Source organism: Strongylocentrotus purpuratus, unplaced genomic scaffold (genome assembly GCF_000002235.5).
Source record: "Strongylocentrotus purpuratus isolate Spur 01 unplaced genomic scaffold, Spur_5.0 spur5_scaffold_10, whole genome shotgun sequence".
Lineage (NCBI taxonomy): Eukaryota > Metazoa > Echinodermata > Echinoidea > Camarodonta > Strongylocentrotidae > Strongylocentrotus > Strongylocentrotus purpuratus.
Window position 1 is genome coordinate 998,534 of NW_022145595.1, and position 18,873 is coordinate 1,017,406.

The 18,873-nt window shown below is 36.7% G+C and overlaps 1 protein-coding gene across 1 annotated transcript in view; it reads left to right on the forward strand.

The window, feature by feature from the left end:
• Positions 1 to 17,772, forward strand: part of LOC577841 (dual 3',5'-cyclic-AMP and -GMP phosphodiesterase 11) — a 46,095-nt gene extending 28,323 nt beyond the window's left edge. The window contains exons 5-15 of the mRNA XM_030979046.1: positions 466 to 609; positions 1,339 to 1,431; positions 6,607 to 6,657; positions 7,291 to 7,437; positions 8,028 to 8,135; positions 8,693 to 8,802; positions 10,368 to 10,455; positions 11,399 to 11,499; positions 12,323 to 12,539; positions 13,803 to 13,886; positions 15,062 to 17,772. Coding sequence (XP_030834906.1) covers positions 466 to 609; positions 1,339 to 1,431; positions 6,607 to 6,657; positions 7,291 to 7,437; positions 8,028 to 8,135; positions 8,693 to 8,802; positions 10,368 to 10,455; positions 11,399 to 11,499; positions 12,323 to 12,539; positions 13,803 to 13,886; positions 15,062 to 15,271 — 1,353 coding nt within the window. The 3' untranslated portion in view covers positions 15,272 to 17,772. The remainder of the gene's footprint in view (positions 1 to 465; positions 610 to 1,338; positions 1,432 to 6,606; positions 6,658 to 7,290; positions 7,438 to 8,027; positions 8,136 to 8,692; positions 8,803 to 10,367; positions 10,456 to 11,398; positions 11,500 to 12,322; positions 12,540 to 13,802; positions 13,887 to 15,061) is intronic.
• Positions 17,773 to 18,873: the final 1,101 nt, after the last annotated feature.

Sequence of the window (18,873 nt, forward strand, 5' to 3'; positions counted from 1 at the left end):
TAACCGGTGTTGATAATCACCAAGAATGGACTTCACTTTTAAGTCCACCAGGAATTATGTAATGCTCTGTTCCCTGGACCTACCGCTATAAGGAACTCTCATTGTAATCAAATGTCCCTCACTGTCAGGATATGAAGGCAAGCAAGAGTAATATCTGGTGGTACACCAAGTTCACTGCCTGAAGAGACCTGTGCATACATTAATTGGCAATTCAACCAAATCAGAGCCCCATTTCACAAAACTTGTCATCAGTGACAAATGACAGTTTTTGTTATAAGCTAGAGAAATCCTTGCTTCTGATTGGTTATCAGCAGATTTTTCACCAATTTTTGTCATTTGTCGTTTGAAAAAGGCTTTGTGAAACGGGTTCGTGGTGTCAGCAAATTATGATGCAATACACATGGACATCGACTAGTATGTGGCTTTCAAAACATGTTCTGATACTTGTTCTCTTTCTGCTCCTAGGTTGACTCGGAGACCGGTTTCCGCACCCATGAGATGCTCTGTATGCCCATCAAGAACGCTAGCGGGGCAATCCAGGGGGTCAGTCTACTGGTCAACAAGATGGACGGGTCAGCCTTCAATAAGAATGATGAAGACATGTTTGAGGTAAAGAAACAAGGAATGAGGGCACACACCAGTAACTGTTTCTCCACAGGAATTTCTTTAAAATTAATTATTTTTGATTTTACAATTAAAATCCATGGATATGATATGTACAATATATTGCTAAAGTAGGTAACAGCTAGAAAGGTGAACCTTGTAAGTGGCCCACACAGTAAAATATATACATGAGAGAATAATATGTTTATTGTACACGAAACCTATAATAGCACATGACAACACATGCAAAAAACAGAACACAACAAAACTAACAACAACAAAGTGTTTGTAATGAAGTAAATATGATGTTCAATTTTCTCCAGCAAAAGTTTTCTTATTTTCTCTTTTAAAAATATTTCAGACTAGTGTGCTCTTGATGAATGGGGCAAGTTTGTTCGTTTGACCTGACTTCTAAGAAGCCATTGTACCAGGGGACAGACAGCTTTCAGTCCTCTCAGAGGGACTTGATAATGAGGATTAATAAATGCCTTACCAAAGGGCACTAGCGTTTTGATGAATATCAAATTGTAAATTTCTGCCTCTATGTAATTATAATAATATAACTCACTCCCTATCTCTCTCTCCCTCTATCACTCTCCCTCTCTCTCTCACTCTCTCTCTCTCTCTCTCTCTCTCTCTCTCTCTCTCTCTCTCTCTCTCTCTCTCTCACTCTCTCTTCCACTCTCTCTCTCCCTCCCTCTCTCTATCTTTCTCTCTCCCCCCACTCTCCTGCAGGCATTTGCAATATTCTGTGGTATGGGCATACACAATACCAAGATGTATGAGAAGGTGTGTCGAGCAGTTGCTAAGCAACGAGTAGCACTAGAGGTAAGAAGATATCCTTATGTGTTTCCTTTTCCCTTTACACATGTTCTTGTATCCATATTTGTTTGCTATTATCTTCATTTTTTGTACTTGAGTAAAATAATAATATAATATAATAATACTCAGTTTTTATACAGCGCTTATTAGAATCACCAAGCGCTTCCAAAACTAAAACGAAAGGAAGAACATGGTTTGATCATATAATCGATTGTTTTTACCTGACTGCTAAGAAAGCCTTGTATTCTTGTGAGTAAGGAACTAGGTGGAATCTACAGCTTTAAATCCTATCCAAGGGACTTGGTAATGAGGATGAATGCCTTCCCATAGGGCACTATTGCATTGACTTGGTTTCAAACCTTGGACCTCCTGTCCAGTCCACTGCTCTACCACTGATCCATTGTGCCTATGTAACATCTCCAAGAAACATATGGCTGTAGATCCTATCCACAGGACTTGTTCATTGAGGATGACTGGATTCATCCAAGGGATCTAGCTCAACAACTTGTTTCAGAATCATGTTTTACGCCATTATCAAGACAATTTGTTTTATCCTTTGGGCTGCACTGCCTCTGAGTCTGGCTTCGACATATTAAAGTTTCCCAGCCTCTCATTGAAATTATTAAGCTGGGTCTGAAATAGTGGGTGCATATAGACTATCCTTTCACATCTTTCTCTTGAACCAGTCAGTACTCTGCCTGGGATGGTTTCGGATGAAACCCATGGGATACATATGGAGAATGAAAAGTGAAACTGTCTGTAGTAAAGCTATAGATGCAGTTATAGAGGGGTAGTCTTTATAATTATACTCTGTTCGGATTCTGTTCATGAGAGAGAAAAATATTCATCTCCATTAATTTAATTTTATTTTTGTAGTGGATCCAAGATTCTTTGCATATCTGTAGGAGTTTTGGGGAAGGGAGAGGGGGACAGTGTATTGGTTTCCAGATTTTTCACTGCATAATTGATCTAAAAATCAGGATATATCTAAAAATATCTCTGACAAATATGACTAATATTTGCAAAATTAAATATATCTTGTTTGGCTGAGGGGGCAAATACCTACTTGCGTGTATTGTGCAATTTTTTTTTTTAAGGGGATGGGGGGCTCTACGCTCAAAATGTCCCATACAGAACTGGTTTCGTTCCATTCATGATCTGTCCATTTGCTTCTGTTCAATCATTGTCTGTCGACCGTTCTGTCAATCAACCATTTACTCTCTGTCTATTATATTCTCATCATTCCATTCAGCTAATCCATTATGTCATTAAATCTAATCCAACGGTATGCGTGTCAGACATTGTCATCCGCCTACATGTCTGCATATCTGTCAATCAACCAATCAACGCAATGTTTGATAATTATCCCGTTCACGACAAGAATTTTTAAGGGTTAAGTTCTTCAAATTGGCATCACTGGTATATTTCTTTTATTGTTAATATATTTATAAAAAGTCTAATATGTAAAGAAAATCATACATTAATAGGAACTATATCAAACAGATGAAATAATGTCAATTTGATTAAAAAGCGGTGAATTTGAACTCTACATATTGTTGCCAATTTAAAGATTATAATGCATTTTTCACAATTTTAATGCCAAATGCTAAATACTATTTCATCATAAAAAAGACAAAGTGGGGAGGAATTTGCTCCCACTCTCTCTCTCTCTCTCTCTCTCTCTCTCTCTCTCTCTCTCTCTCTATATATATATATATATATATATTTCTCTCTCTCTATTCATGTTCATGGTTCTGGTATATTATTTTTGGTGGTCTGACCTAAAAGTTGTTAAAAATCAAACCACAAATTGTGGGCAGTTGTCTCACAAGGGCTAAGCTGCCATTATCCTTCATCATGTCACCTTCAAGTATTCATGTTCACTTAATCCGATCCGTCAATCAGTCAATCACTTTCTATTTAGTGCATTCTTTAGGCTGCCTTGTAGACTAATCAATGATAGCTATGCCCGGCTCAATAAAACGGGTGTAGGCATCAAATGCTTAAATCCCACACCCCTTTTCATTTGGCACGCAATAATATTAAATAGTCAGGCCGTAAAGTATGAGGTGGTGTGCAAAAACCTAAATGAAAGTAGAAATATTCTGAATAGTAGGAATACATGAGAACTTAGATTTGATTTAGTTTACTAAGTATAATATATGTCATGTACATGTTTAATGTGGGTAGTTAACCCATTGCAAACTGGAACTGGTTGGCCCTTGTATGAAGGCTATGGGAATGAGAGGGTTTGGTAGTCAGGGGGTTAAATGTAATTATGCGCTTGCCCATGTTTATATTGTATTCTATAGTTGATATCTAAAAGTAGAAACTCAGAATATTTGTAAAAGTGGACTTTTATGTGAAAGAAGAGAACTGTCTCTATAGTAGGAATACATCATAATATACTTTTGATTTAATTCATTTTTTATTTGTTTAGTATGATTGTGGGTATTGGATATAATAACCAATGTTTCAAAATCCCCTCACCCACTTTAACAGTGCATGCAATATCATCGATCGCAGAAGGATTTAATTTTTGCAAATATATAAGGTTCATGATTTGTATTAAATCAGCTGCATCATTTTGAGCTGCTCAAATGAAGTGCCTAATTCTTTGAAGAGGTTTAATTTCACCTGGGTGGAGAGTGGCAAATGTAAATAAATGTCTTGCAAAAAGATATAACTGCTCTGGCACAATGCTCTAATTCTCTTAAACGACTGGCAGAAGCTTCATTCTTTATCCACTTCTCTTGACGTACTATTTAGCAGCTCTGCCCAACAAGGAATCTAATCAAATGGATAGCGTCTATCAAATTTCCAGATGGAAATATGTGTGAGAGAATGCTCTCGTGCTAGAATGGATGACCAAATCAAATTAGGGAAACGAGGCACCTCCTCTCCCCATCAAAGGGGGTCTTAAAGTCTGGGAATGTTTAGAGTTGTAATTGCTAGGTTGAGCAAGATTATGTTGTCTGGTGAGAGATAGAAGGGTATTATCACATCCTCTAACATCCTGAGTTAAAGATTAAGACTAGTTCTGGTCATGCGATTGCATTGTGAAAGAAACATAGCATATAAGTATTGGTGTGTACTGCAAGGTTCTGGAATCATCAAAATGATCAGAAATTTGGCCCAGTCTTGGTAAAGTTACAATCACTGTACACAGAAAGATGTATTTGGGACTACGCGACACATGCACGATATCCATCAGGTCCAAATAGATATAATAATTTACCAGATATATCAATTAGTAGGCGGTTTCTCGGCAAAATTTGTATCATCACATATATTAGTCAAAACATATTCTTTTATATGATTGGTAATAAGAGCTTCCATTTCATTTTTTGAGAGGGGAGCATTTCCAAAACTGGTCTTTACCTTTAATGATACTCATCTTGATCTTGTACTGGGCAGTCAGTCAGTTCATGCTCTCAACCTAGAGGTTATGTTATTGTATCGATGCTGAATTCTGGTCGTGTAATTTCATGTTGAAGCAATGAATTTTAAATAAATGATTGTATAATGAATAGAAAATATTGTCTATTGTGAGGTTTATAACCAACAAATTTTTCACATTATACACATATGATAAATGTGATATAAAATACTGTGCTGCGCATAAATTTGCATGCAAATTAGACTCATACACATACATTTGTGTGATATGTCTTTTTTTCCATTTCAATTAATGAATTACTGCTCTACATGGTAGATCTGAAATATACAAGCATTCCAAGAGTAATCTTTCTTAGCTTTTGTTACTGATGAGATGTTTATATTAACAGGAATGAATTCATTCTAATACAGTGCTGTCAAATCAGTTTCCTTTAAATCTCTTTCTGTCAAGATTCACTGTTTCCAGTGCAAGATTATTTTTTTTTAAACATCACTTTATTGTTCAAACTTGCACAACAAAGGAGAAGATACAATAGCCCAGGACAATTCCATTTTACTGGAAAATGCAGGGCATTAAAAGTACATACAGTGTACTCAATGCCATTGTTAAAGGGTTGCAATGGAGTCAATCGGGACTGGACAGGGGTAACTTTGACAATTTCTGTTGTACAAAGTAATTCTTTTGATGCGTATTGTTTTGTGCTGATCTGCACGTATGGATAACAAGCGACTGCACAGAGAGAAGGAGAAAGCAACTGAAGTGTTAGTAATCAACAGTCAGCACTCATGCCATGAACAGTGTGTACTTTGGAAAAATCTTTAAACAAAGATATAATTTCTATAAAAGAAGGATACATGTTCCAGTTGACAAAATTGCTCTTAGAGAAACACCAATGGGAATACATAACCATTTCCAGTAGTTTAGACAAATTACATCAGGAATATTAATCGAATCAGATTGTAATTTTCCCTTTTTAAGTTACATGAGGATTTCCTGGATTTTGCTTTGACTATTAAAGCTTACTGCTTCATGCTCATTTGATATTGCTTGAGTAATGCATTTTACGCCTCATACATTGAGAAGGAAATCATACAAATGTGTGGTTTCACTTCTAGCAAATAATGGACGAAGTCTGGCTTCATGTATGTGTAATGTCTGTAAAAATAGGGGAATTCAGCTTGATTTTACAGAGAAGTAATGTAGCCACTGGGGGGTGTTTAACAAATACTAAGATCAACTTTCAGTTGGACTTAACTATGGCAGGCCGTTCATGTCACTGTTTGCTCTCACCATTTACTGACATTTGTCTCTCAAGGAACGGACAAATCATGGTCACAAATCTACAAAATAGTCATTTTATGATAATTCATTATTGAAGGAAAAATATTATCTAAAGATCATAATGGTGAGAGCAAACAGTGGCATGAAGAGCCTGTCATAGTTAAGTCCAACTTAAAGTTGATCCTATTCTTTGTGAAACACTCCCCTGGGAATACATTAATTAGGGTGTTGAGGTGGTGAGGAAATGTTCATGTATGTTGTTACAAACTCTGTAAGAACACTGGATATTTGATAAATCTGAAATATCTTAGAGTTTCTGTTCTTCTCAACTCTTTGTCAATTTTGTTCCATTTAAAGACATTTTGCCCCGTGCAAGTATGTGAGACAGTAAATGATTTGCACACATTTTTGAAATGTGCATGATGATTAAATAAAGATCTTATCTCATGTTAATTAATTACTGTATATATTTTATTGTTTCTTTGTTCTCTTATCCTCAGACATTATCGTATCATGCCACAGCTCCTTCAGAAGAAGCTCAGAGAATAAAGGTATGTGTCTTTATATTAATAGTATTCTCATTATTATATTCAAGATTCAAGATTCAAGTTTTATTGTCCATAGTAATACAGAAATTTGTTTTAAACACCTTTACGGCATCTTTTGGAGGAATCGTACCAATTACATACGAGATAAAGATGATATTGTATGCAGAGAACCAGGAGGGTGTTAACTTAATGTTGAACAAGAATGAGTCAACACCATATTCCAGCTCTTAGCAGGCGGTACTTAACAAGAACATTTTTCTGAGTCACATCTTAGATGCATTAATACATAATGCATCTATGATGTGACTCAGAATGTTGTTATATTATTCATATTTTAGCTTTTATCGAACTGGACAAAAGGAGCTAAAGTCCGTTTTCCTAATCTGAGCGAAGAAATGTGAGTGGAGCCACCACAAACAGCGAGGCTACTTCAGCCATAAGATAGGGCTGCAAAAGTACTTCCATCACCAATATAAATGAACATGGTTAGCTCCCTGATACTGAATCCTCTCAGCTTAATCGTTTGTTGATTCCATGGTCTTCATGAAAGCTAATCATCGTTATAAAAGATTGCACTATACAAGAAAGTATTTGGATTAATTACTTATCACTTTGATTTTTTTCTCCCTTTGACAGAAACTTCCAGTGCCAACTTCTAACGAACTAGGTCTTCTAAAGTTCTCCTTCAGCGAGCTTCGTATGACTGAAGATGAGACATTGCTAGCAGCCATTAGGATGTTCCTCGATCTAGATCTACTAAACAAATTCAGGATAAACTATGAGGTATACAAATGATGAGACAGTAAATTGTAAATAGATCCACCAAAAAAATTCAGGATAAACCATGAAGTAGTATATTTCTTAAGCTGTATGTTTTTTTGGTCATGGCTTATATTGTCATAGACTAATAACATAGTTTAAATATTGTCTCCAGATGTAGTATAGGAATCATACATGGCGTGTTTTGTCTTCTGGTGTGGTAGCAGAACTTAAGCTAATGATGATGATGTTGGTGGTGATGATGTTATATGAATATCATAATGATGGTGTTGGTGATGTTAAAACAACTTAAACAATTGGAATATAAAGTTGATTGTTTTGCTGTCCACTGATACATTTATGGACATTTGTTCAGATTAAGTGAATGAGAAAAATAGAAACATACATACAGTAATCTTCAACACTTTTATCTCCACAAATAATATATCCACAAATAATAACTATGTTTTATGTCGATATAGATTTCCTAAAAACAACAAAATTAATTTTCTAGATGACAGCCATGAGTCACTGTCAAAATTTTAGGGAAGATAATATGTAAAATAGTTACTGTGATGGTAATAATTTTCTCCAACTTTCTTGATGATTTTCAGACTATGTGTAGATGGCTACTGAGTGTACGTAAGAATTATCGCAATGTGACGTACCACAACTGGAGACACGCTTTCACAGTAGCACAGACGATGTTTGCCATCATCAAGGTAAATTTAAAATTTAAATATACCGGTAGATATCAAGAAAATGATGCTAAGGTAGCCACTTCAATGCTCGATGTATAATTAAAGATAATCTGTAAGCTTGAGTGAAAACAGACCATTATTAATTATAAAAATTGGGAAAAACTGATTTGATCGATTTCTAACTTGTCCCAACTATATTATCATAAGTTAATTACAGTTTAGGTGATTGTAAATTGTCACAAAGCAATGAATTGGCTTTATATCCCATTCCAAACATTTAAGTGTTGAATGATTTTTGAGAGCCTGTTTTATGTCTTATTTTCATGGAATTGTTAGAGGGGATTACACATTGGTGCCTTCAAAGAAAACCATAAATATCTTTGTGGTTTGAGAATTTTTTTCAATATGTTTTGAATGTTAGAGGGTTAGTACAGTAGAAGGAAATTCAATATAATAGGTAACATTTCATACAAAATTACATTTTTTTCATCAACCTTCAACAATGTTACCAAGTCATGTTAAAACTATGTAAATATTATGCTGATTTCTTTTGCTTTGCTTCTCTTATGACCTGACAGGCTGGTGGTATGAAGAACGTCTTGACGGACATCGAGGTCATGTGCCTCATGGTAGCATGCTTGTCACATGACCTTGACCACAGGGGTACCAACAACAACTTCCAGGTCATGTGAGTAATGAATATTCATTAAAGTTCTTGCTATGAAGCCCGAAGACTCTCACTCATTACAACAACAAAAAGTATATATATTGAGTTTGATATATGATTTACAGAATTTTAACTGTTGGCGCTGTCATGGTAAAATTAAATCTGGCTCAATGCCCATATGTCTTCATGTCAATTACTGTAAAACCACGACTTTTGAAAATTGGTTGATAAATAATGGCCATCTTTGTAAGAATAAACATGCACAATTTATACAAATAAATGTTGTAATGCAATCTTTTTGCCGCATAGAATGTTATGATACATTTAGTTTCATCATCAATAGTGATCTGTCAGTTTATGACAGGTTCAGTGACCCATTCAAAATTCTATATCAAGTGTCTCTCCAAGTTCCTCGGTCTTGAGCCAACTATTTCATCGTTTCATACCCTGTTGCTCCACATTGTGTGATTAGTTTCATGCACTTGAAAATTTCTGATTTTCCAGATAGACAATTTGTTAATCTTCTCATGTCCTTTAACCCTATTTAGCCCGGGCTATTTTGAAACTGCATAGCCCAGGGGGGGGCTTCTCAGGCCCCCCCCCTGTGATCTCGGCCGTGAAACGCCCGATCGCCGCGAAAATTTGCATACATGTCAAGTGAAGTGTATAGAATACTATGGTAATTTCAATAGTTTTGAAAAATTCACTCATTTGCATATTTATGGTAATTTATGCAAATAAGGTCATTAAATTCACATTTTTGCCCATAAATCAGACATTATTCATATTTAAGCATTCTTTTTCACTACATATATTTGTTAGACCATTTGGAATAATAATACAACACAAAAATTGGAAAAACCAGGGTTATTCCTTATGTTATCTATTGTTTTGATAATTTCTTATGTATTTCTTTGTTTTTTTAACTTATGTATTTTATTGTTTTTGTTGTTTTATTTCATTTCCAACTATAATTCAACTATTTTGACCCCAAAATAAACACCTAAAATCTAAACAAGACCAAATAACCAATGTTTTACCTCTTTATTTGAAAAATGAGATTTCCATATGTTTTGTACACAAATCACAAAAATGAGCGATTTTCGGGCTGACATGCGAAGACAAAAGGACACGTGACTTTGTAATGGTAGGTCCGATTTTCGAAAAATTTCTTTCAAAAGTTGCGCAAGACTCGAAAGAAAAAAGTCACAAAATTTCAGTGCAAGATTTTCTTGCGTTAAAAAATTATCGCGAAAAATGTCGAGGGGGGGGCTTCTCAAGCCCCCCCCCCCCCCGGGCTAAATAGGGTTAAGTATACTAATGAGCTTGAATTATCACTACAATCCTATGCAGAACAAAATAAACTCAAAGTTCAGTCAATAGCCTTTCTTGTCTTTGGAGATACAATGTACATACATCAAGTTGATTTCTAAATAAAATATAATTTCATGCAGATACTTTGTAGCAATATGATATATCACTTACTTGTAATATTTCTCTCTAACAGCATGTTATTTCATTCAACCTGAAAAGTTTGACTTTGTTTATATGTTTTCTTACTCATTTTCTCTTTGATACTACCATAGGATTGAATCTCCTCTTGCGCAGCTGTACTCGACTTCCACCATGGAACACCATCATTTTGATCAGTGTATCATGATCCTAAATAGCAAGGTAACTAGTCCATCCTTCATCTCTTTCATTCTCTTTGTAACTGATTATCAGAGGGGTCAGGGAGAGAGGCCCCCCCCCCCCCAACCCATCCCTCCCTCTATTACGATCAGACCCCCCCCCCCCCTGTAATTTTGATCAGTGTATCATGATCCTAAATAGCAAGGTAACTAGTCCATCCTTCATCTCTTTCATTCTCTTTGTAACTGATTATCAGAGGGGTCAGGGAGAGAGCCCCCCCCCCCCCAACCCATTCCTCCCTCTATTACGATCAGACCCCCCCCCCCCCCCCTGTAATTTTGATCAGTGTATCATGATCCTAAATAGCAAGGTACTCCATCCTTCATCTCTTTCATACTCTTTATAACTGATTATCAGAGGGGTCTGAGAGAAAGGGGAAGCCTCCACCCCCCCCCCCCTTATTATCATCAGATTGACACCCTGTAATTTTGATAACTCTATCATGATTCTCATATGTAAAGTATTAAATTCTATTCCTTTTATCTGTTATTCTTCCTTTCCTTCCCTGATGATAAGTGAGAAAAGGGACCCCATCTCCATCTATCTCTGTTTCTCTCTCTCCCTCCCTCCCCCCCCCCCTCTCTCTCTCTCTCTCTCTCTCTCTCTCTCTCTCTCTCTCTCTCTCTCTCTCTCTCTCTCTCTCGCTCATCCCCAGATCAAGTAGATCAATATTTCCTGATCCTAAATAGCAAGTTATTCCATCTTTCATCTTTTATTCCCTCTCCGACTGATGGTCAATGCAAGCCTTTAGTACAACAAAGAAGTGACATTTATATACAGATTCCATGTAGGCCTTATGAGGTTTTGAATGAGAAAAAGTGCAAAGGGTGGAAATAGCTGGACTTTCTATACATGTGATCACGAGGCTGTTTTAACTTCTGTTTCTTTTGCCTTTTTAATTGTTTTGTTTGTGATTCCTCTACAGGGCAATGAGATCTTCATGAACCTCAATCCTGAAGAGTATACCAATGCTATCAGACTTCTAGAACACGCCATCTTGGCTACGGACCTTGCTGTCTACTTCAAGTAAGTTCAGAAATATGTTTTTCATCTTCATCCCTCTCTGGTCAAGCAGTACTTCATATTGATTTGCTATCTCTTCCCTCTCTCTCTCTCTCTTCCCTCTCTCTCTCTCTCTCTCTCTCTCTCTCTCTCTCTCCTATCCAGGGGAGTGTTTCACAAAGACTAAGATCGTCTAAACTTGGACTTGAACTATGGCAGGCCGTTCATGCCATTAAATCCTCTAACCATTCCTGGCATTGGTTTCTCAAGGGACATACAAATCGTTGTCACAAATCTACAGAATTTACATTTTTTTGATAGTTAATTGTTGAAGGAAAAAATATTATCTAAAGATCATAATTACTAAGGTCTTTTTTTTCCTCTAATTTTACATCTGGTTCAAAACTTTTTATAGGCATAAATCGCTTACCATAATATAACCAGTGGCATGAATGATGAATGGCCTGCCATAGTTCAAGTCCAACTTCAGTCGATCTTATAAGCCTTTGTGAAACACTCCCCAGGGGTTATCCATTACATCACAACACCTCTATAAAATGGGTGGTATAAATTAAGCCTGGGCCCCTTCTTACAAAGAGTTATGATTGATCCAAATAATTTGTAAGTCCTCCCATCAATCGCAAGTTTGCAGTCTCCTATCTCTCATGTACATAGTTGCGATTGATGTCAATCACAAATAAGTTGCGATTGATATCAACAATTTGTAAGACGGGGCCCAGGTCTTAATTGACCTACTTCCTTGTAAACTGTAACTGCTTATAACAACACAATGCACAAAGCATTTCAGGGTTCCTAATCACCAATCGTGCTTGTCCTCCTCCTTCAGATCTCGAGGAGAGTTCTTCCATCTAGTTGACGAGCAGAAGTGTGAATGGAACGAGGATGACCAACGAGAGCTTCTGAGAGGGATGCTGATGACCGCCTGTGACATCTCAGCCATCTCAAAACCATGGGACGTCCAGAAAGAGATCGCCAAGCTGGTCTTTGGCGAGTTCTTCGAGCAGGGAGACTTAGAGCGGCAGCAGCTCAATAAAGTCCCTGATGTGAGTTTATCTTACAAAGAAATGTGTTTGGTTGAGTCTCAAGGAAAGAAATAGAATAAACTATATCTCTTAAGTTCAACTCAAGGACAATATTCTGAATAGTGTGTACCAGTTTTATATGTACATGTATATTATAATCAGTTTCAAAATGTTGTTACACTCTTTGTAAAATGAGATATTGTGGATACCAATAAACTATCTATCTATCTATACATGTATTGGCCTATTGATGGGAATGAGCTCCCATAAATGAGCTTCTTCTGTTCGACAAAGTTCCTGATGTGACATTCCGTGGAAATAAAATAAAAAATAGCCATAGAATTGCTTTATTATTTTTTTAACAGAAATTCTTTGAGTAATTCAATTCAATTAAATACAATTCATTTATTTTTCCTCTTTCAATCGTTCATATTTACAATGATGGTACATTTTAACATATTTACATATTTATATACATATAGATCAATTTCCACAATACAATACATTAAAAAAATAAACATGAAATTGAAAGGGAAGGAGGGCCGACTAAAAAAAAGTAGGGATACTGAGTGTCAATGCAAAACTTCATACCACTTACTTTCCCCAAGTTGCATTTTGATATGGCGCCATCTGGAGTTTAATATATAACATTTTTACAGAAAGGTGACCTAATGGTGCAGAAGTTCATCTTAAAGCCCCACTGCACTACTTATAGCTACTTGCACCATCTATATAGCAAACAATGCCTAACCAGTGACCATTGGTCCCCTATGTCTCCTTTTTCTTATGTTAATTAAGAGCTGATTTGATAAGATAACCACCTGTCAGTGACCATGCAGGGAGGTCTAATCCCTTCTGGCCAAACTAGAGCAGAGAGGCTTTAACTTATTGGAAAATTGTTATATTTTCATTCAACACAAATTACTCATTTGGTTTCAACCTGAGGTATGTGTATCTTTGACTTGATATTCAATGGGTAAAATATATCGGTAAGTCACACATATTTTGTGTACTGTGTTGTAAAGGGTATTTGTCAATTTTTTTGTTAGGGGGGGGGGGGGGGAAGGGGAGGAGAGGCAATTGTACAAATTTCAACATAGTTTCTGTCCATGTAAATTCTTTTTGAATGCACGACAGAATGGAAGAATGTTGTTGCAAAAGTGTTGCAAGTTCCATTGTTGCCATTTTGTAGGAATAAAGTAGATCGATATGACCTTAAAAATTAAATGAAAAATCATGAATAATTTCCTTTTTTTTTCTTTCTTTGGTTCTTCCTCACCCTAGGACATGATGAATCGGGAGAAGAGAGATCTTCTACCCAAGATGCAAGTTGGTTTCGTTGATGCAATATGTCTGCCCGTCTATGAGGTAATCTTTAAAACCAATCAGGATTTCTTGTTGAGCAATTTCATGTCAAAAGGAACTGTTCGTGTAAAGATATTATTAATTCATGTAGTAATTTAATAACAACACCCTTACATGCATATTGTTTCAATATAGTCAAACCTGCTTTAGCGACCATCTTTATAGACAGAACCACCTTTCTATAAATACCACATATTTTGTTTCCCTTGAATTTGGTTTCTCATTGAAACCTGTACATATATAAAGACCACTTGCCTATAAAGATCACTATGCATGTTTCCCTTGAACGGCCTTTATTTACAGGTTTCACTGTATCATTCACATTTTAGCCTGATTGCCCCGATAGGGCACTGTTACTATGCTCCTGCCTAAGTGAAATGTCCTTCCCTAAAAATAAGCCATCCGAGGACAAGTACCCCATGGAAACGACCTTCAAGTTGATTACTCTTAGCTATCATATGCCAATACAACAGGGTAATTGTCCAAATGAGGAAGTTTCCTGGGGGTAATTGCCCTACAGGTGTAGATGACTGGGGTAATTGTCCTAGAGGTGTGGTTGAATGGAGGTAATTGTCCTAGGGGTGTAGTTGACTGGGGTAGTTGTCATAGAGGTGTAGTTGACTGGGGGTAACTGTCCTGGGTGCAGATGACTGGGGTAATTGTCCTAGAGGTGTGGTTGAATGGAGGTAATTGTCCTAGGGGTGTAGTTGACTGGGGTAGTTGTCATAGAGGTGTAGTTGACTGGGGGTAACTGTCCTGGGTGCAGATGACTGGGGTAATTGTCCTAGAGGTGTAGATGACTGGGATAATTGTCCTAGAGGTGTAGTTGACTGGAGGTAATCGTCCTAGAGATGTAGTTGACTGGAGGTAATTATCCTAGGGGTGTAGCTGACTGGGGGTAACTGTCCTGGGGTGCAGATGACTGGGGGTAATTGTCCTAGGGGCATAGTTGACTTGGGGAAATGTTTGTCCAACCAAAGATGCATTGTGATCTAAAATTTGCCCAAGTGATCATTGTTGCAGGTTTTATTTCATCAAAGATATATGGTTAGGGTTAGATATAGTGTTTGGTCCAAGGAATTGGGCGAATGTAAGATTTTGTCAGAGAATATTATGTTGTACAACGATATTTCCATTTCTAAACCTGTTCCCATCATTGCCCTCTCCATCCTCTACAGTCATTGACCAAGGTCAACGACAAGATGAAACCACTCCTCGACATGTGTCAGTCCAACCGCAACAATTGGCAACACCTCGCCACTCTGAGCATCCAACAGCTGGAGGAGAAGGAGAGTATCAAGGGATCGGCCGAGGAGAAGGACATCGACGAATCAGAGACCACCTCGTCATCGGAGAAGTCGCAGGGGGCCCCGCCCCGGAAGAAGTGACGCCAGATGCCAGAGAAAGAGAGAGAAGACGACAGTGATGAGAAGGAGGAGGAGGGGAGCGGTAGAGGGTATGGAGGATGTGATCCAATGTTATGGGAGCAGCTTGATATCGGTGAGATGGATTAAGAGGAAGGATAAAGGAACTACAATCCTGACTTTAAACATTTATTTCTTATTTAGTATCTGTTTCTCTCATCCCCTCCCTCTTTCCTATTCAACATTGAATTGAATTTAGTATTACTCAGATAAAGTCATCATCATCATCCATCATGACTTGTCACTTCTCTTGCACTCTTCCGAAATACAGTCAAACGGTTCTTTTGCTGTGGACATCTTTCCTCCTGCCCCCATTCATCACCCGGTGTCCTTGATTCACATTACACTGGGTAGTCTCAAGTTCAGTGTAGGTGTTGGTGTTAACACCCACATAGCACTTGAAGTTTGTTTATTGATGGTTGATTGACACCAGTCAAAAGACATGCTTTGTTTTACAGTGTACTGGGTAGTTTGAAGTTCAGTGTAGGTGTCACCCAAAGAAGACCACAAACTGTAGTTTATGGATGATTGTTAACACCAGTCCAGGAATTCGCTGGAGAAAGTAAAGTATTTCTTTCTTTCTTTTTCAGATCAAGAGTTTTAACAGGGTATAAGCTTGGTAGCAATGTTCATTAATGTTGACACAAGCACCAAATCTTGGTGTTACTGTTTGCACTCAGTGAATGATCTGGAAGTGAACTTAATATACACTTGATTGTAAACACCTGTCACACAACAGGGTTATCATTAGAAATACACCACAAAAAAGTGCCATATTTAGGACCACAAACACATATTTTGGTTTTTGTCTAAAACTAGTATAAATGGTGCTAGTGTAAACTCTCAGTGAAAAGTCAAGCACTTTACTTTGATATATGATGGAGTGTTTGATTTGTTTACACCAGATTAAAAAAAATATTGGGGAGGATATGTCAAATAAACTAAAAGAACAAGTATGAACGTTGTTACTTCTGCTGACAGGTGTTGATCCGATGGTTTCTGAGTTCAAGCACCTAGAGGGTTCAGTGTTATGAAAGGGAGATGACATTGCTTTAAGGTTTAACACCAGAACTAGGACCCAGTGCTGAACTTGAGTTTATCCTTCTAATAACTTTCCTGTGATTGATTTTAACCAAGTCTAAGCTGTTGGGTCTGGAAGATGAATTTCTTCTTCATTATGAAGGAATTCATTCTCTGGAAAGAAAGGACATATTGAATGAAGCCCATTTTATTCTAAAGAGCACTAACTCCAGAGACAGGAAGATTTATTTCTGAATTCAAGGTCCTAGGGATAAGAATACTTTTGACTTATTAAAGGAATTTGTTGGTCTTTATTTTGACGAGGGAAATCCGGTGAGGTCTTACAGGTGTCGTCTCCCCTCTCTTCTCTCTGTTTAGGCGTCTGTTGATTGCGGATTAGTCTTAGGCCAAGACTGGAGTGTGGAATGATAGCTCATAGAACAAATAGATTTGATATTTATTCTAGAATTACATGTAGCTGTAATGGGAGGCCAAGGCTTCCCTGATGCAGTGCAGTGAGTCGATTTTTTGAACCACCTTATACGTGGACAATATACTCCTAAATACGTTACGATGTCTTCAAAGAGAGTAAGATGTGCAGGATTTCTTTAACTCTGCCAAGTATATCGAGGATAGGATATAGAGAAACATTTGAAATATGCAGGGAAGTATTCTTCATGCAAAATCCTTATCACACATAATAGTCTTTTTGTTTTTAATCTCAGATATTCCTCACGCTGCCAGTGTGTATGAATTTAAATCTGATTTCTGTTTTTTTCTTCTTTTTCTTTAAATAAGCTGGCTGAAAAGATCTTTCTGAAATGTGTATAGAGGCAGTTCATGCCATTTTCATGCTTTCCTTTTTGTTGTGTATAACACAATATTTTTCATGAAATATTGATTTTACAAGGTAAAATGCCTGTATTAGTCAAAAAGCTCACGCACAAATCATATCAAATTACAAAGTACTATACAGGTAATAGTAAGAAATTTGTTCTTATATGACTTAAAAAGGATGTTATAATTGCCCTGATTAGAACAGTTATGTTTTTCTTAGTAATAATCGTTTTTTAAATATTTTTTTTACAATAAGCATATTTTGAATCATGCAAATCAGCTGATGTACACAGCAATCACCTCATTAATGCTTAGACAGTTTTGAGGGTGAAATTATAACAAGACAGTAAATTGATAAGGTGCTGTTAAATTCCAACCTTTCAGAAGTTATGAAGAGATTGGAAATACATGTAGTATTAAAGAATGACATTACACACACATTTCACCGTTCACTTTATTCCAAATGAAATAAACGAGGCAAAACAAATCTGCAAATATATAACAGTACAACTATGAGTAGGTATGCATGTGATAGATACACCCTACCTGAGTATGATTGAAGACAGTAGTACTAAGCAAAATAACAAAGTACATATATGCACAAAAAACATTATTTCTATCCTCTGTGTGATATTTATATATTACTGGGTGAGCTATAAGTTGCCTGGATTATAAAAAAAAGTTGGAAAAAGTGATGAAAAAAATGGAATGTGAGAAAAGATAGAGCGATACATGTGCACAATTAGACATTAAGACCAATGCTTGTATAAAGCTATGACTGTTTTCAGATAAGGAGCTGGTTTGATCTTTATGATAAAGGTTCTAATTGGCAATCTGGTATCAGAGCTGCACAATTATGTTATAAAGTCTGATATTGTGATGTAACTATGACTGTCTTTGAAGTATTCACAATAGGTCCCAGTTTTCATCTTAGTGATAGAGGTTCGACTGGTCTTGCAAACTGCAAATTGCTAATGTTCGAGGTATTGCAGCTGTACAATTGAACATTGAATATAATGCTGATATGATAGTACTTCTACAGCTGTCTCTGATATATGACAGCAATGGTGAATATTCATGATGTAGACTCTAAATGATCATTAAAGTTGTAAATTGGCAACACAGCTGTATCTGTAGAAGTGCACTGTAGTTACATTGGAAAAGGCTTGACTTGTAGCGGATGTGAATGAGCTTTTCAATTCTGCGCAATGCTCCATGATTCCATCTTCAACATTTGTAGTCAGACCAGTCAGAACATTGATCAAGCAGATGTAACATGGAAACATCTTTGAAAGTGGATGCCAAGGTAATTTCTTCCAAAAACTTCAGAGTTGATCATAGGATTTTCCATTAGGTGATTTAAATTTTGCTTTGGTTAAATATGCATCTAAATATTTTATAGTTCAATGACTGTGGTACTTACTTTCAAAATGGTGGAAATGTCTATTGATGAACTAGGCATGCATGAACACACTTTGTTGTGTTGATTTGTTCCAGTTGGAATATTGCTGTGGCATGGCTGTGACTTATATCAAATATATAAGGTCAAAGGTCATAGGAGAGATGATGCAAGCTGATGGACCTTTTTCCTCAATGATCACATTGAACGTTATCAAATACAGTAAACTATTCTTGCTCTATTTCCATGGTTTCAGGTTTTAATGTTGAGTTGTGCACATGTCTCGCTTTGGTTTCCACAAAGAAGATGA